The 24,277-nt window shown below is 29.7% G+C and overlaps 2 protein-coding genes across 2 annotated transcripts; one reads left to right on the forward strand and one right to left on the reverse strand.

The window, feature by feature from the left end:
- The first annotated feature begins 212 nt into the window (after window positions 1–212).
- LOC115724135 (protein SIEVE ELEMENT OCCLUSION B) lies at window positions 213–2,282 on the forward strand. The gene is made up of 4 exons (XM_030653602.2): window positions 213–776; window positions 904–993; window positions 1,468–1,919; window positions 2,014–2,282. The coding sequence occupies exons 1-4, from the start codon at window positions 561–563 to the stop codon at window positions 2,129–2,131; spliced, it is 876 nt and encodes a 291-aa protein (XP_030509462.2). The 5' UTR covers window positions 213–560; the 3' UTR covers window positions 2,132–2,282.
- A 16,241-nt stretch (window positions 2,283–18,523) lies between these two features.
- LOC133031255 (uncharacterized) lies at window positions 18,524–22,558 on the reverse strand. Its single transcript, XM_061104715.1, has 8 exons — window positions 21,601–22,558; window positions 21,007–21,472; window positions 20,594–20,907; window positions 20,024–20,495; window positions 19,846–19,933; window positions 19,007–19,758; window positions 18,759–18,897; window positions 18,524–18,544 (listed from the first exon to the last, which is right to left on the reverse strand). Exons 1-8 carry the CDS (start codon window positions 22,556–22,558, stop codon window positions 18,524–18,526), a joined length of 3,210 nt encoding a protein of 1,069 aa, XP_060960698.1.
- Between the last annotated feature and the right edge of the window lie 1,719 nt (window positions 22,559–24,277).

Genomic DNA, 24,277 nt, shown 5'->3' on the forward strand with positions numbered 1-24,277 from the left:
GATTAAAAAAATAGTAAATGAGATGGAAAAGATAAAATACCTGGCAACTACTTATTGGAGGGACAGGTGATTCTTTCCACCTCTAAGTTGTAATCTGGTTTTGTTTATTTTATTTTATGAGATTATAGTTTTTTTTTTTTAAAAAAAATTATAATAACAGTGATTAAAAAAAATATATTAGAAAAAGAATCTTTATTTTTGCACAACGTACATGTTATCTTGAAGAAAAGAAAGCTTTGATTTTTCCTTTTTTTTTTCTCTCTCTCTCTGCCTGTTCTACCTACCACCATCACTCATTTTTACAATATGTTTCTCGTGAACTATTCCCACAAGCATTCATAAAAGAAAAAAAGAAAAAAGAAAAAGATATCTTGAAAGGGCAGGGGCAGTGGCAGTGGCAGTGGCAGTGGGTACCAAATACTACCAAAGCAAAATGCCAAATAAATGGTTATAAATATAGTGAAGGTACTGCTCTCGTTCTCTAACCTCTGCAAATCATCCCACTGAGTAAAATTATAAACGACTTACAAGAAAACTCTAGCTTAGACATTTCAATCACCATGTTTAGCTACTCTTTCGTTTCTAATGTGCACCAGCACATTGATGGCGAAGACGAAGTCATTAGCGTCTTCACCATGTCTGATAAGACTATCAAAGATCTGATCTTTGCCACTCACGTCCATTCTGACCATAAATCTTTTGATGAGGACTCTCTTTTCTTAGTCGTAGAAAACGTTGTTATGCGTTCTTCCCAAATTATAGACGAGATTATACAGGTACAAAGTAGAAGTACTATTATCTGATATTCATCAAAGTTTATTTAATGTAGATTTTGTAGTGGCATAGTCTAGAGAATACTATCTAGAAATGTTTTACTTAACAAGTAGTTGTGACTAATTACAGGGAGTTACTGTTCATGTCGACAATATTGAGGAATTCACCGAAGCTAAACTCAGTGTTCCCTTATGCACGCTCAAGGCCATTAATAAAGAGGTAATTAAATGTGACAACCTACTAATTATAATGATTAAAATGACTGAGACTGATTTTTGTCTATTTTTCTTTAACAAGACTTCAAGCTTTTTCATTTCATTTATTTATTTATTTTTGTAACTGCACGGGGATAAACAGAGATATATACTTTATTATTTTTATTTATTTATTAATTTTTTAAAATGGTGGGATTTTGTTAACCTTGGCTAAATATTAAACTTGTGCAAAAGATCAAGTTGTTCTCAAAGTAGAAACTAGGTATTTATGTGAGAGAGTTTGATTTTTGTAATTTCTATAGCTAAAACTGAATGTTGCATCTTGGACCAAAAACAATTATATTTGTTGTTGTTGATGGCTGTCAAATCTTTACAACTGTCTACTATTTTGTTGATCTGTTTGAGTTTGGGGTTGTAATGAAGGATTTACAACATCCTTTTAGAGAACCAAAATTTGTCTTAACAAAATGAATTACAGCTTTCATTCAAGGCTCCGAACGAGCAAACTGCGCACAAAACAACAATGGCGATTCTGGGAAAGTTGTCGAACTATTCATGGGAAGCAAAGGCTGTTTTGGCACTTGCGGCATTCGCTTTTGAGTTTGGGGATCTCTGGCTCATGGCTCAGCTTTACCATTCGGACCCTTTGGCCCAACATTTGGCTGTCCTAAAACGAGTGCCTGCTCTCATCAAAACCACTTCTGAACTCCAAAAACGCCGGCAAGCAGTTTTCGAGCTCAGCAGCCTCATCATGGTGGCCATGCGAGTCATCGCAATCTTTGACGAGTTCGAGAGACTCACTGCTGGTTATGATGTTAAAGGCATTCCTGGGTTGTCATCTGCCTTGGACCATATGCCAGTAGATGTCTATTGGGCTATTCTAACTATTGCAGCTTGTGCTACCAAGCTCAGTATCCTCACCAGTGATGAGTAAGTAAATGTTATTCATTTCCATTTAAGATAATGAACAAAGAATTTCATTTCCTTACACTAAGTGACTAATATAAATCTTTGTATATACCAGTCCGGATCAAGATCATGATTTGTCCCCATATGCTCAAAAAATCAGCTACATTCTCAATCGCCTCACTATGCAGCTGAATGTGATCAGAAGACAACTGGGTAAACGGGTTCTTCTATAATCACTCACAAGTGACAACTTTTCTTCATTTCCTTTGTTTTGTTTTTCCTACTGGTGTGTGTTTGTATATGCAGCTGAGGCAGAGTCTTACCAGAGACCTTGCAACCGTATCTGTGCTCGACCTGTTATTAATGTAGTACTATCTTTATTTATTTTAGTATGTCTTATGAGATATATATATATATATATATATAATATTAAGTTCCTCTAGAAATATAAACTTTTGTTGCTTGACTAATTGAGTGATGCTATTTGGGAATTTCTATGCTTCTATTCTGTGTGCTAGTTTATTTTCCTCTCGTTAGTCGCAGGACTCGTATATTAGTCTTAATGAAATATTAATAACAATATATAACAGAACAGCATGAACACATTGTATGAGTAAAATAATATGATTTACATGTTTAAAGAGACCGATGTGTATTTAACTTTTATGGTAGATAATCACATATAGGAATTATGTTGGGTAGTTGAGATAATTTTTATATTCCTAGATCACACCTAGCATAATTAGGAGTGTTCATCTAATTTAATTCGGATTTTATATTTAAATCATATTCAACCTCACAATAGCCTAAATCCAAAAAAAAAAATGCTGATTGGGTAAATTATTTTAGATTAATTATTTTTTAATATTAAATTATTTAATATTTATTAAAAAATATTATTATTTTCACATAATTAACAATAAAATAAAATAAATTATTGTTATTTTATTTTTCTAACAACAAATTAAAATAAATAGGGATAATTGCGTCAAAAATCTCTAAAAATATAGAGTTGATGCACTTTAGTCTCCAATTCCGAAAATTGGCCGTAATAGTTTCCAATGTGACCTTGGGGACTAAATAAAATATGATATGTTAGTCTTCTTTTCTAACAGATCGGTTTACTAAATAAAAAGTTCACGTGTTGATAATTTATTAATCCAAATTATATTTCTAATTAAAATAAAAAAAAACTAAAATAAATTATTTAAAAACAAACAATTTAAATAATTAAAAAATCAAAAAAACTTTAATAATTTTTTATTTTCTCTTTTCTTTTATTAAAATTAAAAATAAAAAATCTTATCCAAAAAATAAAACTAAAACATATAATTTCCAAACCCACCCACCCAATTTTCTTTCTCTTTCTTCTTCTTCTTCTTCTTCAAACTATAACTTTCTTCTTCTGCTACAATTTCTCTTTAACAAGAACCACGTACATCTATGGTCTGCATTCTAACCACCATAAAATTCTCCCAACCACAATGAACCTTCCAAGCTACATCAATTTTCCTCGCTCAAAATGACTATGCATGCTTCGCTCTCGATCTCCAAGGCCACAACAGTTCTGACATTTTTAAATCCTTCATCTCCTCCTTGATCTAGTCGTGGAAGATTGCCACTAATTTTTCAATCTCATAAAAGCATATACGTACAATTTTATATCTATTAGAAAACATATATATATATTGATTATGTATAAAGTATATGTACATGTATTTATAGATATATATACCTGAAATCGGCAGATGATATCACTATAGGGAGTGACTTTGTAACGATTTAACTTGAGCTCTCTCTTCAGGAGTGCCTGCTTTTTCATCAAACTCAAATCTTTGCCTTCCCAAAAATTGTTTGTACTATACAAATAAGGATCTTCATCATCTCCAGTTCCAAATTTAATTTTCCACATTATTATTAGAAAACATCAAAATCAAAACCCTCAATTTTAAAAATTAAGGTTTCGAAAAAATCCTTAATTTTTTCTGGAGAGAATCCATGGGAGGAGTGATTTGTCTCTTAATCTACCTCCCCAATCCGAAGGGCTTCGATGGTGCTGCTTTGGTCGCACCCATGTGTAGAATTTGCGAGAAATTGAAACCTAGATGACCGATTCCTCAAACATTAACTCACTTTGCTAAAAAAAGTCCAACCCTAACTGTGGTACCGACTGAGGATCGATGCCCAAATCAGTTAGGATTGAGGAGAAGAAATTATTGTCTGATCAAAATCGGATGAGGTATAGAGGAAAGCCTAGGCTTGGGACTGTGTGTGGAGCTTTGGAGAGTGATTGAGTACATAAGTGAAAAGTTTTTTTTTTTTGCCAAATATTTAAGTGAGAAGTTGAAGGATGTGAAGGTGCTCGGTGGTGCTCTCTGTGGCTGGCTGGGTTCATGAAGAAGATGAACAAAAAAAAAAAAAATGAAAAAATAAAATAAAATAAAATGTATTTATGATTTTAAAATATATATTTTTTTTAATTTTTATTTTATTTTAAATATTTTAATTAAAATAATTATTTGAACCAATAAAAAATTGATATGTGGCATTTTATTTGAGTTTAACGAATCAATTAGATAGAGGGACCAACGAACTTATAGAAAATGTGACTTTAGAAACTATTACCACTAATTTTTGAGGTTGGAGACTAATGTGCATCAACCCCATGTTTTTGGGGATTTTTACCACAATTATCCTAAATAAGTAAAATAAAAACTAACAAATTAAAGAACAAAAAAAGTTGCATGTTGAAAATATTTTGAATTTTATTTTAAATTATATTTTTCAAATATATAAGAATAAAATATATTAAAATATATTGGGTAATATGCGACTAAACTATCTGAACTTTCAAGTTTGGTACGAATAACCCTGTAGACATAATTAACCTTTCAGAGTTTATACCCGGAAAAATCTGTAAAGATATTTTTTATTATAAGTATTAGTTGCATATTTTTATATTTGATTGAATGTTAATTAATTGTTAATATTTAATATTAAATAATTTAGATATAAATATTAAAAAAAATTATTCATATAATATGAGGTGGTAACTTGTATGTTAGAGATATTATTATAATGGAAGAAAATCATGATGTATTACAACTCTATTGCAATACAATATAAGGACCAACAAAGAGATTAAATTAATGAAACAACACATAATATACAATATATATCCAATATATATACACTATATTTTTTTATATATAAGAAAGGTAGAAGAAGATATATATATATATATAAATATATAAATCCACTCACTCATAACCTTGAGTGTAGAATAGTGGGGATCACCATGACTTGAACAAGGTATTACACCTATTATATTATTTTTAATATAACAACATGTAGATTAAAATATGGTAATATATATTATTATGTGAATAATATATATTAAGTGTATGGTAAATAAATGTGTAACCTATAATTTAACCTACACTTTTGTAACCTACATAGTAACTTGGAGAGGAGTTACAACTTGTTATCACTTGTAACTCATGTGTTGATCACACATTATTAGTGTAATAAAAGGGCTGCTACACAATTGATGATAGGATTCAAATATTATGAAATATAGTTGTTACAATTATATTAATGCTCATTATATGAGAGAAATGAGATGGTGTGTTTGAATTCTAAGTGTGATCACCTAAACACTTTATAAAGAGGTCTAAGGTGCTCATTTGAGAGTAAGAGAGAAAAGAAGTTTTCTATCAAGAAAGAACTTTGCTAGAAAACCCTAAGGCTTGATAATTTCCAAAGCTATTTTCATTAGAGTTCCCTTAGTGCTTAGAGTAGGGGAAACAAGCTTTTGGACAAAAGTGTAATACCTTGTTCAAGTCATGGTGATCCCCACTGATCTACATTTAAGGTTTTAATGTATATATATTATATATTATGTGTTGTAACATTTATTTAATCTTTTTATTGGTCCTTGTATTATATTGCAATAGAGTTGTAATATCTTGATTTTCTTCCATTGTAATAAAATCTCTAACAATCAAAAGCTTATTCCTTTTCAATGGAAGAGGTGATAAATCAAGATTTTGAGAATACAAGGATAAGAGATTATATGTGAAAACCATTCATGGGTGAGCATGGTGGTGTATATTATGTGATTTACTATTTTATATGATAGTAATATATATATAATATATATATATGAGTTATGTATATGTATATATGTCATATATATGTGATCATAAGTCTATATCATATATTATATATAGTAGTATATAATATGATATTTGAATTTTATATCATTTTATTATATGTATATATGTGAGATATATAATATATAACATGTATATATGAGTAATATATATTATATATATGTAGAGCATGTGATATAATATATATTAGTGAGATTAAATATGTAGAAATAATTATTTCTATGTATTTATATGAGACATGCATATATAATATATTTTATATATATCATGTATATTAAAGTGTATATGTATTATATATGTGTGAGGTATGTAGCATATATAGTGTGTAATTAATATACATATGTATTATGTGTATATGATATATATATATATTATAATATATAGGTTATATATATGAGATATGTAACATATATATTTGTGAACTTAATATTGATATTATGTGTATGTTAGATATGAGATGTTGACTAGTTATATACATATTATATTAATATATGAGTTATATAGTATTACTTTGTGAATAAAGAATATATTTTAATTCTTTTTCAATTTGGTGGTGAACATCTCACTTTATGAGATAATAAAAGATGGATTTTGAAAAGTTACATCTTTTATTGAATTATAAAAGATAATCATCTCATATTATGAGATAAGGAAAAGTGGACTAGGAGAGTTACACTTTTATTGGACTTCCATTGTCATAAGCAAGAACAATTAAGATCATAGTGGTTCCAAACTTGTGAAATTAGTCATAAATTAGAAGAACAATTTTAGACTCAAATAAAAGTGAATCATGGATTCAAAAATAGTAAAAAGATAACAAAATTGGAGAAACAATTTTGAGTCTTAAATAATCAAAGTTGTGAACAAAATTGATGAGAATTTTGTTAACTTTAGTATAATTTTGGGCTAATCTCAATGAGGAGATAATCTTAAAATTATGGGTAAAGATAATCACATTATTTTGTGAGTAATAATGTGAGTTTGATATTTTAGTTTTGTTGAGAAAACTAAAAATGTCAAATGGTATTTTTAAGGTGACCTTAAATAGTCATTTCAAGAGAAAAATATACGAAAGTGATATTTTATATACACTTTATGGTAGAAATGTGGGGGTGAGCCACAAACTTAATCACAATGTGTTGAGACATTGTTGATTAATTTATTTGATTTTGAATTCAAATTCTAAATCAAGTTGGCTATGTGCATAAGTGAAAATATTGACTATTTAATGTCAAAGTTTAGTGAAAATAATTTCAAGAAGGAAATCAATCAAAAGAGCTATAGAGACAAAGTGGTCTTCTATATTTTAAAATCAAGATATTATCTTGATAGTGAAATGTGAAAGTGTGGGGGTGATACTCCAATGTGAAAAGTTTAAGACATGTTTGGTGTCTTAAAATAGAATGTAATTTAGACATATTTAGTGTCTAAATTAGTGTTTAATTTTGATATGCATGCTTGGTATCAAAATTATTCAGAATTTGAGTTGTGTGAAAATTAATCTTTTATGATTGAATTTTCAAAGCTTAAGTACTTAAGGAGAAAAGTGGTCACAAAGTGAACACTATATTTTGGCATGCATGATTCATATGGAATCAATAGTGAGAGGTTATAACAAATCGCTTAATCTTCGTACAAGATTAAAGCATGACTTTTCGATGGATGGGATTTAAACTCCGTTAGTGTTTTACTCATTGATGGTAACCTATCTTAATACTAGTAAAAATTTAGTCTTAAGTTCAATAGGTAATAACAAGTCAATAGAGGGAATTTAGTACTTAATTGTCCCATCTATGGATGAGTACATGTGGTGAAAATTGAGGGTTAAAACCGAAAGATTTTTTAATGGAGCTTAAGCTTAAGAACACTCACTTAAGCTTAAGAAGTGTCTAAAGAGTGGTAAGACACTAAAACTCCACCTATATGGACTAGAGGTGTTGCCGCCTCTTATGAAAATTGGGAGTATTCTCTAGAGAGTCTATGAATTAGAATTTTACACATGACCATTAACGGTGCAAAGCGAGACATGCGGTCTCAAGTGAGCATTAGCGAGGGTGTGTGTGTTATCACCGGTTTGTACTAAAGGAATAGTGGTTCAATTTTACGGCAACTAAAATTTCATCAAACTTTGTGGTAACTACACTAAGGTAAAATTCAAATCGAAAGATATTTTACCTAATGCACCTAAGCAAGACTTCTTTGAAAGTGTGTATTTATTCAATCATAGTGGGAGAATGTTATATTTTGATATAATATTTTGATTGATTAAATAAATGTTATAAGTGTGTCACACATTTTAATCTAGTGGGGGATTGTTATATTATTTTTAATATAATAATAGGTAGATTAAAATATGGTAATATATATTATTATGTGAATAATATATATTAAGTGTATGGTAAATAAATGTGTAACCTATAATTTAACCTACACTTTTGTAACCTACATAGTAACTTGGAGAGGAGTTACAACTTGTTATCACTTGTAACTCATGTGTTGATCACACATTATTAGTGTAATAAAAGGGTTGTTACACAATTGATGATAGGATTCAAATATTATGAAATATAGTTGTTACAATTATATTAATGCTTATGAGAGAAATGAGATGGTGTGTTTGAATTCTAAGTGTGATCACCTAAACACTATATAAAGAGGTCTAAGGTGCTCATTTGAGAGTAAGAGAGAAAAGAAGTTATCTATCAAGAAAGCACTTTGCTAGACAACCCTAAGGCTTGATAATTCCCAAAACTATTTTCATGAGAGTTCCCTTAGTGCTTGGAGATAGGGGAAAGAAGCTTTTGGACAAAGGTGTAATACCTTGTTCAAGTCATGGTGATCCCCACTAATCTACATTCAAGGTTTTAATGTATATATATATATTATATATTATGTGTTGTAACATTTATTTAATCTTTTTATTGGTCCTTATATTATATTGCAATAGAGTTGTAATATCTTGATTTTCTTCCATTGTAATAAAATCTCTAACAACACCTTTGTCCAAAAGCTTATTTCTCCTATCTCTAAGCACTAAGGGAACTCTCTAAGAAATAACTTTGAGAATTATCAAGCCTTAGGGTTTTCTAACAATGTGCTTTCTTGATAGAAAATTTCTCCTTCCCAAATGAGCACATTAGACTCCTTTATATAGTGTTTAGGTGATCACCCTTAGAATTCAAAATACACAACACCTTATTTCTCTCATATAAATGAGTATTAATATAGTTTGTAACAACCATATTTCATAACATTTGAATCCCTTAAATCAAATTGTGTAACAACTCTTTTATTACACTAATAATGTGTGATCAACACAAAAGTTACAAGTGACATCAAATTGTAACTCCTCTCTAAGTTACTATGTAGGTTACAAAAGTGTAGGTTAAAATCATAAGTTACACATTTATTTACCATACACATAATATATATTATTCACATAATAATGTATTCATCATATTTAATCTATACTTATCATATTACAAAATAATATAACAATCCCCCACTAGATTAAAATATGTGACACACTTGTAACACACAACATTTATTTAATCCATCAAAATATTATATCAAAATATAATATTTTCCCACTTTGATTGACTAAAAGCACACTTTTAAAAAAGTCTTGCTTAGGTGCATTAGGTAAAATGTCTTTCGACTTGAATTTTACCTTACTGCAGTTACCACAAAGTTTGATGAAATTTTGGTTGCCGTAGCATTGAACCACTATTCCTTTAGTACAAACCGGTGATAACACATACACCCTCGCTAATGCTCACTTGAGACCACATGTCCTGCTTTTGCACCGTTAATGGCCATGTGTAAATTTTCAATCCATGAACTCTCTAGAGAATACTCCCAATTCTCATAAGAGGCAGCACCACCTCTAGTCCATATAGGTGGAGTTTAGTGTCTCATCACTCTTTAGACACTTCTTAAGCTTAAGTGAGTTTTCTTAAGCTTAAGCTCCATTAAAAAACCTTTCAATTTTAATCCTCAGTTTTCACAACATGTACTCATCCATAGATGGGACAATCAAGTACCACATTCACTCTATTGAATTGTTATTACCTATTGAACTTAAGACTAGATTTTTACTAGTGTTAAGATAGGTTACCATCAATGAGCAAAACACTAAGGGAGTTTAGGTCCCATCCCTCAAAAATTCATGCTTTAATCTTGTATAGAGATTAAACGATTTGTTATAACCTCTCACTATTGATTCCATGTGAATCATGCATGCCAAAATATAATGTTAATTTTGTGACCACTTTTCTCCTTAAGTACTTAAGCTTTGAAAATTCAATCATAAAAGATTACAACTCAAATTCTCAATAATTTTGATACCAAGCATATCAAAATTACACACTAATTTAGACACCAAACATGTCTGAATGACACTTTATTTTAAGACACCAAACATGTCTTAAACTTTTTACATTGGAGTATCACCCCCAAACTTTCGCATTTCATTATAAAGATAATATCTTGATTTTAAAATACAGAAGACTACTTTGTCTCTATAATTTCTCTTAAATTTAATTTCCTTCTTAAATTTTTTTTCACCAAAATTTGACACCAAATATGTCAAAATTTTCACATATGCACATAGCCAAAACTTAATTTAGAATTTGAATTCAAAATCAAATAAATTAATCAATAATGTCTCAACACATTTTGATTAAATTTGTGGCTCATCCCACATTTCTAGCGTAAAGTGTATATAAAATATCACTTTTTGTGTGTATTTCTCTTAAAATGACTCTTTAAAGTCAGTTGAAAATACCATTTGATATTTTTAGTTTTCTCAACAAAACTAAAATATCAAACTCACATCACCACTTACAAAATAATGTGATTATTTTTACCAATCATTTTAAGATTATCTCCTCATTGAGATTAGCGCAAACTTATACTAAAGTTAACAAAATTCTCATCGATTTTGTTCACAACTTTTAAGATTCAAAATTGCTTCTCCAATTTTGTTATTTTTTCATAATTTTTTTGAATCCACATTGATTCACTTTATTTTGAGTCAAAAATTGCTCTTCCAATTTTATGACTCATTTCACAAGTTTGGATCCACTTTTGATCCATTTGTTCTTGCTATGGCAAGACAATTCTGATAAGTGTAACTTTCATAATCTACTTTTCCTTATCTTAAATATGAGATGACTGTCTCTTATAATCCAATAAAAGATGTGACTTTTTAAAATCCATCTTTTATTTTCTCATAAAGTGAGATGTTCACCACCAAATTGAAAAAGAATTCAAAACTATTCTTTTTTCACAAAATAGATGATAATAATTTTCACATCAATAATAATAAATAATAATATTATTATATTACTATCTATTATTATAATACTATATAACTCATATATTAATATAATATGTATGCTACTAATCAATATCTCATATGTAACATACACATAATATTAATATTAAATTCATAAATACATATATTATATATCTCATATAATATACATATTAGGCAAGATTATGGTAGGACTTAGCATAAGTTCCTTATTGGTAGGGAAGCTTTTTTGACCATTGATTTTAGATCATATGGTTATTATAAGGTGTATACTCTTACGATAAGACTGCTTGTATACGATAAAAACTTTATTCATATTATAATAATATTTAAGAATATATTTATTTTCAAAAATAAATAATATTAATATATTAAAAAAAATTATTTATTTTTCATTTAAATTATTATTTTTTTTAAAAGTTAATTTAATCATGTTGTTCAATCTCTCTCACAAATAATTTTTCTTTTGATATTTTTTAAGTCTCAATTGGTTTGATCCCCCATAGATTTCCATGGATGCTCTGTTTCTGCACTGAAGTATTTTTGCTTCACCAGTATGGATCTTTTGCTAAATGATGAAATCTATTTATTTATTTTTATTTTTATATAACATAAAGTTGATAGAATAAATAAATTTATTTTATCAAACAACTGTGAGTACCAGTCCAAAACGATTCTTATTTATTACCGTGATGGTAGATAGAAAATAAAGATCTTAATTTTGAATTATGTATCTCATAGATTAATCTATGATATATTGCTCTTATGTCTTGAGTAAGTGAGGCAAACAAAGAGCTAGCAAAAACCAGTTTAACTAGTTAAATCCATTTGTTTATTCCAATCTAAGTATTGTACTGGTGTTTGCTTATATGGGTTTGAGGGTTCCAAGGAGGAGATGATTTCATCTATTTCCCCCAAAAGAGATGAACGGTGGAATTAAACATCAATTAAATAAAGCAATTAAAGTAAAATATCAATTAAATAAAGTAATGACAAAATCTTGTACCCTTGTTTCACAAAAATTTCTGTATACCCTATTTTCTATAAGATTTGATTGGTTCAATTTGTTTTCCCATAGCATAAGGTGAAAACAAGCAACCCTACCTTAAAATTCCCCCATACATATATATCTTATACACATAATATATATCATATATACATAATATGCATACTAATTTTATACAACTATATATGTTACATACCTTACACATATATAACATATATACACTTTAATAGACATGCATGATATATATTATATATCCATAATATTTATTATATATGCATATTTATATAAATACATAAAAATAATTATTTTTACGGGTAAACTCTTAATGGGTATTACCCATGGATGGGTAAAATTAGAAAATTTTGAGTTTTTATGCTTAATTTTTCTATCTAATTAAAAAAATCTTTCATTTTTATATCATATGGGCTGAGATTGTTCCATCGGTGAAAAAAAATTTTAAAAAAAAGTTTTTTAGCAAGAAAAATAAGAAAAGAAAAAGTTGAATTTGAGTTAAATATTTTTATATGAACATATTTTTGATATAGTGTAAAAAGAGATATTTTTTGATATATATTTTTTTAATTAAGTAGTTAAATTAAGCATAGAAATTCAAATTTGTGATTTCATCATTCATTATTAGATCAAAATTTGATGGTTTGATATTTTTAAAGTTAAATTTGTTTATTAACCATTCATGGGTAATACCCATTAAAAAGTGTTCCTTATTTCTACATATTTAATCTCACTAATATATATTATATGATATGCTCTACATATATATAATATATGTTACTCATATATACATGCTACATATATATTATATATCTCTTATATATATAAACATGTTATATATAAATTCAAAATATCATGTTATATATCACTATATATATTAATATGATATATACATTCTTAATGGGTATTACCCGTTGATGGGTACTAAACAAATTTAACTATATATATTAATTTTAAAAATATTAAATCATTAAATTTTGGTCCAATAGCGAATAGTAAAAGAGAAATTTGAATTTCTATGCTTAATTTAGCTACTTAATTAAAGAAAATATCAAAAATATTTCTTTTTACACTATATCAAAAATATGATTATATGAAAAATATTTAAGTCAAACTCAACTTTTTTTTATCATTTTTTTGCCGAAAACTTTTCTTTTTATTTTTTTTTTCAGCTGATAGAACAATTACAATTCATATAATGTGAAAATGTGAATTTTTTCTAATTAAATAAAAAAATTAATCATAAAAACTCAATTTTTCTAATATTACCCATTCATGAGTAATACCCATTAAGAGTGCACCCATACATATATATGTCACGTATACATATATAACTTAAATATATATATATATCATATATATGTGTGTGTATGCTCTTAATGGATATTACCCATGTATGTGTATTTTATTCTTGACCATTGGATCAAATATCAAATGGTTGATATTTATAATCATTAATTAAATATTAAAAAAATTAATATTTCCTATTTTGTTATTCTCTATATTCCTAAAATAGATAAAACTATTAATAGAAATAAAAAAATTTATAAATGGAATTATTATTTAAAAAATAAAACACACTAAAAAACTAACAAACTATTTTTTTTTAATAAAAATCATTTTAAAGATTAAAAAGAAAAAAAAGTGTATATTTATCTTTTTATAAAATTTCTTTAAACTAGAATTCTAAATTGCATTACTGAAAACAAAAAACTAATAATTTTAAGCTTTAAACTGTAATACATATAAAATGTATTAGATTTTTTCTAAACCTAAAATCTTTAATTTTATAATAATTAACAATTATTTATATGTTTTTTTATTTTTTTTTAAAATACTTGAGCTTACCAAATCTATAAGAACAAAACAAATGAAAAAAATTTTAACAAAAAAAAAAAAAAAATGAAGGAAGAACAAAGTGTCATAAACATTATTGAATAATGGCAATTACCAACACAAGAATTTCAACACAAAAAATTATATTTGACCCACATACAAGATTATCATCTTTCAATCCTAAAAATATAAATAATGAACAACACCTCATTAGTTATTCTAGGAGAATGATGCATGGTAATATCAAAAAAATCATTGGATGATAATAATATTTCTCTAACAATGATAGCCTAAGTAAGAACTAAGAAGTATTGTAGCGTTTTATTTTTAAGAGTATGAATAATATTAAGACAATTGGATTCCACAATCAAGCTCTTATTCTCCTAATGAAAAAACACATTAATATACATGTAAATGATTTTTAGTTTTACAATAATAAATTATTAATATACTCACAATTTCATAAAATAATAAAGTAGTAATTTTAATTAATTTTTAAAAATAATTTATAATTTTTTTTTTCAAACTATTAATTGTAATTATTATTTCCAATTTTATAAAAAATAAATATAATTTTTTTAAAAAAATAATTGTTAGAAACTTGCCATAAAAGGTTATTAAATTGTTACCTTATTAATTTTTTTTAGTTCCCATCAATGGGTATTACCCATTAAGAAGTGTTCCATATATATATATATATTACTATCATATAAAATAGTAATCACATAATATACACCATCATACTCAACCATGAATATTTTTTATACAAAATCTCTTATCCTCTTTGTATTCTCACAATTTTGATTTATCTACTCTTCCATTGCAAAGGGATAAGCTTTTGATTGTTAGAAATATTATTACAATGGAAGAAAATCAAGATGTATTACAACTCTATTGCAATATAATATAAGGACCAACAAAGAGATTAAATAAATGTTACAACACATAATATACAATATATATACACTATATATATTATATATAAAAAAAGTAGAAGAAGATATATATATATAAATATATGAATACACTCACTCACAACCTTGAGTGTAGAATAGTGGAGATCACCATGACTCGAATAACAAGATATTCCACCTTTGTCCAAAAACTTATTTCCCCTATTTTTAAGCATAAGGTCCGTTTGTTATGCAAGATTGGATTAGATAAGATTGAAAAGGATTGGACTATACTAGTTAAGATTGAATTATGCTGAAAGTAATCATGTGTTTGATTTAAGAATAGAATAGACTATTTTATTTATTTCCTTTTAAAAAAAACACTTAAATTAAAATAAAAAAAATATAATAATAAATTAAAATTAAATATATAATAATAAATAGATAAAAATAAATAATTCACAGCAAAAAATAAAAATAAATAAATTATACAATAAAATAAAATAATATATCTTATATAATTAAGTATATATCATAAATATATAATAAAATATTTATCATATTTTTTATTTAATAAATAATTAAAATAGTAAAATGAAAATACTTGAATAATATAAAATTATTTATCTTCAACACTAATTTAATATAAATATTAATTTTAAAAAAAATTTATATAAATTTTATAGTAGTTTAAAAATAATATATAATATTAGAATCAATTAAGTAACTATTGTTTAATTAATAATATTTTAAATTTTGAAAACGTATGTATAATAATTCAAAATTATACATTTTCACTAATTTTAGTGAACATATTTTTGATAAAAAAATGTAAATGTGTGATAATTATTTCCTTTAAATTCTTATTAAATTTAAAATTTATTAATAAAAATAAAATTAAAAAAAAAACCGATAAAAAAAAATCTCACCTGCATGGGATTATTTATCCCACCCTGCTGGATGGGATAAATAATTCCAGAAGGATGAGGTTAGCTGGATTAGTTATCCAGACTTCTAACATGCCCAAATACTGGATTGGACAAATTAGCCTGTCTAATCCAATCCAGTCCTGCGTACCAAACGGGCCCTAATGGAACTCTCTAAGAAATAACTTGGGAATTATCAAGCCTTAGGATTTTCTAGCAATGTGCTTTCTTGATAGAAAACTTCTCCTTCCAAATGAGCACATTAGACTCCTTTATATAGTGTTTAGGTGATCACACTTAGAATTCAAAATACACAACACCTCATTTCTCTCATATAAATGAGTATTAATATAGTTTGTAACAACTATATTTCATAACATTTGAATCCCTTAAATTAAATTGTGTAACAACTCTTTTATTACACTAATAATGTGGGATCAACACAAGAGTTACAAGTGACAACAAATTGTAACTCCTCTCCAAGTTACTATGTAGGTTGCAAAAGTGTAGGTTAATATCATAAGTTACACATTTATTTACCATACACATAATAATATATAATTTTTTATATTTTAATCTATACTTATTATATCATAAAATAATATAACATTGAATTGTACGGAAAGTTAAAATCACTTAGCCATGAATAAAATAATCAAAAACATATTAAAGTTATGAAATCTTTAATTAACGGTTGTTAGTACACACTACAAGAAAACCAGCTTTTGCCGGTGCATTGTTGCGCCGGCAAAAGTACCCTGACTGCGCCGGCAAAGTTTTGCCGGCGCAGTTGTGCGCCGGCAAAGATTATCTGGGAAGCTTGGTCGGTAAAGGACTTTTTACCAGCGCGTATAGTAACTGCGCCGGTAAAACTTCCTTTTATCGGCGAGGAACAACGCCGGTGAAAAATAAGCGCCGGTGTTAAAAAATGCCCTTATCCGCCTTGAACCTGCTATGATTAGGTTTTGCCGGCGCAATAGTGCGCCGGGAAAACTATTGGCGCCAACAGTCAGATTGGCGCCAATTGTTTTTGCCACTTTTTACCGGCGCACTATTGCGCCGGCAAAAGTATTAAATTTTATTTTTAAAAAAATTTAATTAATTATATTTAATTAATTATAATATTAATTAATTAAATATAATTAATTAAAATTTTTTAAATAATTATAATATTATATTAACAAAATAAACCAACATAATTTACATTAAAAAGATAAACCAACATTAATTACTACTAAAATCAGTATATAAACAAAATGTTAAATGTTTGAACTGGATAATAAAAAAAGTACAGTTCTATAGGCGGGTAATGTCGTCATCGTTATTTCTCTGAGTCTCGGGAGGCTGCGATGACGATCCAGCACCGACGACGGCCAGGATGATCCGGCACCAGGAGTGGGCAATGGTGGAAGATCCATGGGAGGCAAGTTGAAACCCGGCACAACTCGAGAAAGATACTCAAACTGATCTTGGAATCGTCTGAGGTAGAGTTGTTGTGTCTCATACTGCTGCCTCGTATGTTGAGTTGTCTGCTCCGCTTCCTTTACTTTTTTCTGTAAAGCCTCGTACTGTTCCATTGTAACAGTCGGTTGGGCTGAAGGATGCGTGGCAGGTGCTCTTTTGGCTCCAACTCCCTTCGGTGCCGGGGAGATGGCCAAAGCCTCTAAGATGCCGAGATCGTTCCCTGAGTACTTGCGTCATAACAGGTAAGTCTCGGGGGTACTGTGTAGGATCGACAGCAGGCTCTTCAGGCTCATCTTCAGTGGGCGCTGGTTGAGTTGCCGCTATTTCAACCATTTGCTCCTAAAACAATTAAACAAGTAAGTTAAATGGTTAATTTTAACACAAAATAAATTGAAAGAAATAAATAAAAATTGAATTAAAACGTAAACTTACGTAAGCTTGTTGCGCGAACTCGTTGCGCCAATCGTTGCCTTTATGGTGAAACTTTTGAAAAGTTTCCACCGCAGCTTGCGATTCTCCCGTGTGTCCAAGTTAGCCTATTTTCAAGAGAAAATATATTAGTATTGTTATTTTACTAGAAAAAGTTAAATGAATGATAGTTAAATATAAACTTACCCCTTCGACAACATGTGAAACAATGGGCTTGGAGCCCCAGCCTCCTAGAAATTTCATCTTACCCCGACTTTCTTTATTTTTCGCTGCTCTCGCCTGAAATTAATAATTTTTCTAACAATTAATTATTTATTATTGACTATATAAATTAAACATTACCAAAATTTGAAATTTTAAAAAATGTACCTTTTGTTTGTCTGTGCTCCAATAAGCGATGCAGTCACTCCACACCTCTTGAGTTACTCCCTCAGGAGGTGACATGTCGGCCCTCTCCTGTCCAAGCTCCTCAATGTTTTGTATCCACTTCTTCTTGCAGTCTGCCCTCCAGTCACGTAAACCCTTTGACATCTCGTACTCACCGTAGTCTACGAATGTAGGGTTATCTCATGGGAGGACAAACTTGGTCTGCAAAAAGTTACACATTAATACATTAATTACAATTTAATAAGAGTATAGTAATTTAGAAATTAAAAAAATTAGTAAGGCATACCTCAAGTCTATCCCAGAGTGTTTTGATGTCAGCTCTACTGACATCTTCCCATTTGAATTTATTAATGGGGATAGACATCCGAGTCATCCATTTGGCCATATTGTTGAATTTTTTTCCGTTTTTGCCTACGGGGGTGCCAGTCTCTGCGTGCACCTCAATCGGTAACTTGGCAGATTGTGTTTTGGAGAGCTCCTCCTCAACATTCTTGCCCTTGTATTTACCTCTGACGCCTTTCTTTTTCGAACTACTGCCACCTGGTGTAGACATACTACATATACAACACATATTGTTTATTTAAAATAAACTAACATATTGCAAACATATTAAAGAAGAAAGGGTTGTAATTTTTATTTTATTTAAAACACTATTTCAATTACAATTCATCATCCTCATCATCAGTTACATATACAGCATTATCATCACTGTCACTCTCTAATTCTAAGGAGTTGTCTTCTTCGGTATTTAGACCCTCGTTGTCATCATCGACAATGAAATCATCTAATTGTTGAGGCTGTGAATTCACACGATGGATGTTTGCAACTTCAGTTGGGTCGACATCATGGCGAACATAGTCAACATCATCCAACTGTGGAAGTTGAACAACGAACTCGGTTTCAGCTGAATTGTTTTCCTGTACAAAGGGTGTCTCCCCATCCGTGTCCGGGAAGTCCCAAACATTGCGCGGTATGTACTCATTTACAATCAGCCAGTCTTTACCGTTCTTTAAATCAGGAATGTAGTAGATCAATTTTGCTTGAGATGCAAGTATGAACGGTTCATTTTGGTACCACTGTCGGTTGACGCAGATGCTAGTAATAACACCGTCACTATCCATTCTACTCCCGTTAGTGTCAAACCACTTACAAAAAAATAAGAGAACACTGCAATCTTTCAAATAAGTGAACTCCATAATTTTTTCAAGTGTGCCGTAAAAATTTTGTCCATCTTCACCGGGGACCATGACACCGCTATTCTGTGTTTTGCGGTTATCATCCCTTAACTTGACCAAAAATTTAATACCGTTCACTATGCACCCTGGATAAAAATAAATTGCTGTATTCGCTGGGTTAGCGATAGCATACAACTCATCTGACACTGCACCCTGGTTGCTCAACCGTAGTTCATTAATCTACATATCAGGGAAAATATTAAATTAAGAAAAGTTGAACAGTTATTGAGAACAAGATTAACAGTATTGAGAGGCAACAAGGCTTACTTGAGTTTTGAACCATTCAGGGAACTCAGTCTCTTGCACTGTCTCAATATTGCCTACACCCCTTGCTTGAAGCAACTCCTTGTGCTCACTATATAATGTAATCCACTTATTAGTAAGTTAAGAATTTTTTAGATGAAGTCGACTATTGTGTGTTTGTGTTTATGGAATTTATACTTACTTGATATACGGTTCAACCTCTGTGCAATTGTTCAAAATGTACCACTCCGCCTTACGCTTGCTTTGCATGGGTAAGGTGTCGACTGTCCTCATACCGAGGGGTCGGCCAACATGCCTAAATACAGAGAATTGTCGAGTTGGCATGTTTTGGACAATGTCATTGTTTCGGTCCAGACGGTTGAATCGAGTTTCCACTTCCCGAAAGTACATTGAGCAAAAGGTTAATGCCTCATTAACCACAAAAGATTCAGCAATAGAGCCTTCCAAACGGGCACGATTCCTGACATATTGCTTGTACACAGACATTGAGCGCTCAATGGGATACATCCACCTGTACTGCACTGGTCCACCTAGTATAGCTTCTTTAGGGAGATGCATAACTACGTGAACCATTATGTCGAAGAAGGCCGGTGGAAAAATTGTTTCTAACTTGCACAAAATAGTTAGAATATTTGTTTGCATTTTTTCTAAATCTGAAACATGAAGTGTTCTTGAGCATAATTGTTTGAAAAATACACACACAGCTCAATGATTGTGTCCCAGGTTTCTTTTTTCAAGAACTTACGGATACCTGCCGGTAGTAAACGTTGTAACAACACATGACAATCATGTGATTTGAGCCCGGAAATCTTGCCCGTATCCAAATTGACATTTTTGTCTAAGTTTGCTGCAAAACCGTCAGGAAATCGTACAGACTTTATGAAGTCTGCAAATTCAATCCGTTCTTGAACACTAAGTGTGTAACTAGCTGGAGGCTTCTTCCACTTCCCATTCCGGTCTTCATACAACCACAACTCTCGTCGTATTTGCAAGTCTTGCAAATCCATTCTCGCCTTGTCGGTATCCTTTGACTTCCCGTCGATACTTAGAAGAGTACCTACTAAGCTATCACACACATTTTTCTCAATGTGCATTACATCAAGATTATGTCGTAAGGACTTTGACTTCCAGTACTCAAGCTAAAAAAAAATACTTTTTTTAGACCAATTGAGCTCTTCACTAGAACGCTTCCGTTTCACACCCCCGAACTGTTTGTGTTTTCCAGGCAAAGTCAATGGAATTCGGTCTAATTGAGATAAAATATCATCCCCCGTCAATACAGGAGGTGGTGCTCTCTTCTCAGGCTTACCATTGTACTTTTTGCTTCTCCTTCTCGGATCACTCATTTCGAGAAAGCGTCTGTGGCCAACATATCCAATCTTACTATTTAGGCCAATGGAAGGAGTATGTTCATTGCAAGTGGGACACGCCATATACCCTTTTGTGCTCCAACCAGACATTAGAGCATAAGCAGGAAAGTCATTTATTGTCCACAACACTGCCGCACGCATTGAAAACACAGTTCCGTTGTAGGCATCTCGGGTTTGAACACCCGTCGCCCACAACTGTTTCAGTTCATCAATTAACGGTCTCATGAATACATCTATGTCTTTCCCAGGAGATGATGGGCCTGGAATTAATAAGGTCAACAACAACGATTCAGAACTCATACACTTCCACGGTGGCAAATTATATGGGACACAAATAAGCGGCCACGAGGCATGTAAGAGTTGCTCATGTTGCCAAATGGATTAAAACCGTGAGTCGCCAATCCCAGTCTGACATTTCTAGGTTCAACAGCAAAAGACGGATGAAGGCGGTCAAACTGCTTCCATTCTTCAGCATCCGCAGGATGCCTAAGCACACCGTCTTCTTTTGGTCTCTGCGAGTAATGCCACCGCATATCCTCCGCAGTGTGTCTTGAGCAATATAATCGTTTCAGCCTAGGTGTGAGTGGAAAGTAACGCATAACTTTGTGAGGAACTTTTTTCCCCTTACCCTTTCTTTTCACCCATCGTGATTCGCCACATACAGGGCAAAACTCCTTTTTCTCATTCTCCTTCCAGAAAATAGCACAATTATACTTGCACACATCTATTGAGTCGTAACCCAAACCTAGATTGCGCAATCGCATCTTCGACTCATAATGCGACTTCGGTAATTTTGTCCCCTCTGGAAATAGATCAATCAATATGGACAGCAACATATCGAAAGAGTGGTTGCTCCACCTATTCAAAACCTTGCAGTGCATAAGCTTTACCAGTGCATTAAGGGCTGATTTTTTGCAACCTGGATATAACTCAGCCTCCATCTCCTTAAACAAGTCATCGAACTTGTTGTTGTCGTTGATAGGGGGTTCATTGAAAGAATCAGTAGTGTTAGCAGATTCGTCAAACCCAGGGTCCCCTCTTAACATGTCCGCCAACACATCTGCCATTTCCTCTTCGTCATTTTCAAGAAGTTCAACTGCGGGCTGAGAGAAAGTCTCCCCGTAGAAATACCAGGGGTTGTACGAAGGTTGGAACCCGCTGAGAAATAAATGAACCCTTATAGTTGCAGGTGTGTGGAAATTCACATTCAAACACCGCATGCATGGGCATCGAGCTAATCCGTCAGCATTCACGTGGTTCGTTGCTACCGCAACGAACTCGTCAACGCCACTTCGAAACTCTGCAGAGCGCCGGTGCGCCTTCATCCAACTTCGGTTGGCAGGCATCTTCCACTACGAAGTATTTAACAAAAACAATTTAAAAACAAACAAAAAAATGTGCAAGTGTCCTAATCCACCTTCTCACTCCATTACTAAAAGGGTAAAGAACCTATCCCATTCAGGTTTGTAATATACATATAGTGCAATCTACGCTCTTAAGATTATTTCATTTTTGTAAAAATTTCGGCAGCACCTCCCCACAGTTCTTATAAGTTAGCAAACTTGTAGTAATTAAGTTTGCCGACTTACAAGAACGTGTCAGAAGACGTTGTACCAAAATATCTACTAATGAAATAATCAAATAAGCAATAGATCATACTACAAGTATAAAACAAGCCCAAACTATCCATGCGGACAAACAGTCCTGGATAATTTGGAGAAGCGTATTTAAGAGTCCTTACTGACTCAGCCTCTCCAAACGGGTCTAAGGTATTTCGTGCATGTGTAAAATTTAAAAAAAATTAAATTATCACTATGTGATAATACAAATACAATTGTTCTATCCTATCTTTGGTGTATAACCAAAGAGATGAAGAAAAGATAAAAATATTTTAATTTTATGCTATTTTAATATCTTATGCTCATGTGTACTTACTTTATAGTTACACTTACTTTATGATAACTTGATTAAATTCTAAATATAATTACTTTAAAATTTTATTTTATTTTATTTTTAGATTATAAGTATAAAAGTTTTAAAATTTTAAAAATATCACTTGATTAAATTTTAATTTTTATTATAAAAGTTAATTCATAATTTTTTATTTTATTTATTTAAATTACAAATTACAAACTTTTAAATCTTCAAAATATCATTTGCTTACATTTTCAATTTAACAATAAATATTCATTTATAATTTTCTATTTTTTTTAACTTAAAAATTACAACCTTTTTAAAGTTAATAATATCACTTACTTACTTTTTAAAATTAAACAATAAGTAGTAATTTATAATTTTCACATTTATTCATTTAAATTAAAGATTAAAAATTTTTTAAAATAAAAAATAATTGATTACATATTATAGATTATAATATATACTACATATTATAGATTATAATATATACTAATTTATATGTTACATTTTTTTTATTTTTATTATTTTTTTTATCATTTATTATTTAAATTAAAATTACTAACATTTTAAAAATTTTAATATATAGTAAATTATATATTACATTATTTTTTACTTTTATTATTTTTTAATCATTTATTATTTACATTAAAATTACTAACTTTTTAAAAACATTTAATACCACTTTATTACATTTTAACTTATATATTACATTTTTTAATATTTTTTTAATTAAATATTTTTCTAATTATTTATTTGAAAATATTTTTTTTTTAAAAGAAAATTACTTCACTAAATTTTTAAATTACATGTTCCAATTTCAATTTTATGTTTCACTTTATTTATTTTATTTTATCAACAATTACTTTAATAAGTTATTCTTAATTTTTTTTAAACAATTAATTAATTTCACATTTTACCTACTAAAATTTCGGCAGCATAACGGCTTAAAAATTATAAACCCAAAATTTTCAAAACCTATAAACAACACAAACAAATATTGCAAGACAATATATAAAGAAAAAAATAATCCACCCATCCAACAGCAGTCAATTTTATCACAGAACCTACTTCACTAACATGCATATACATATAAACTAATATCAAAAACTACTACGTACTAAGCGAAAGCAAAAAAAATATACCTGAAT

The sequence above is a fragment of the Cannabis sativa genome, chromosome 9 (genome assembly GCF_029168945.1).
Source record: "Cannabis sativa cultivar Pink pepper isolate KNU-18-1 chromosome 9, ASM2916894v1, whole genome shotgun sequence".
Taxonomy (NCBI): Eukaryota; Viridiplantae; Streptophyta; class Magnoliopsida; order Rosales; family Cannabaceae; genus Cannabis; species Cannabis sativa.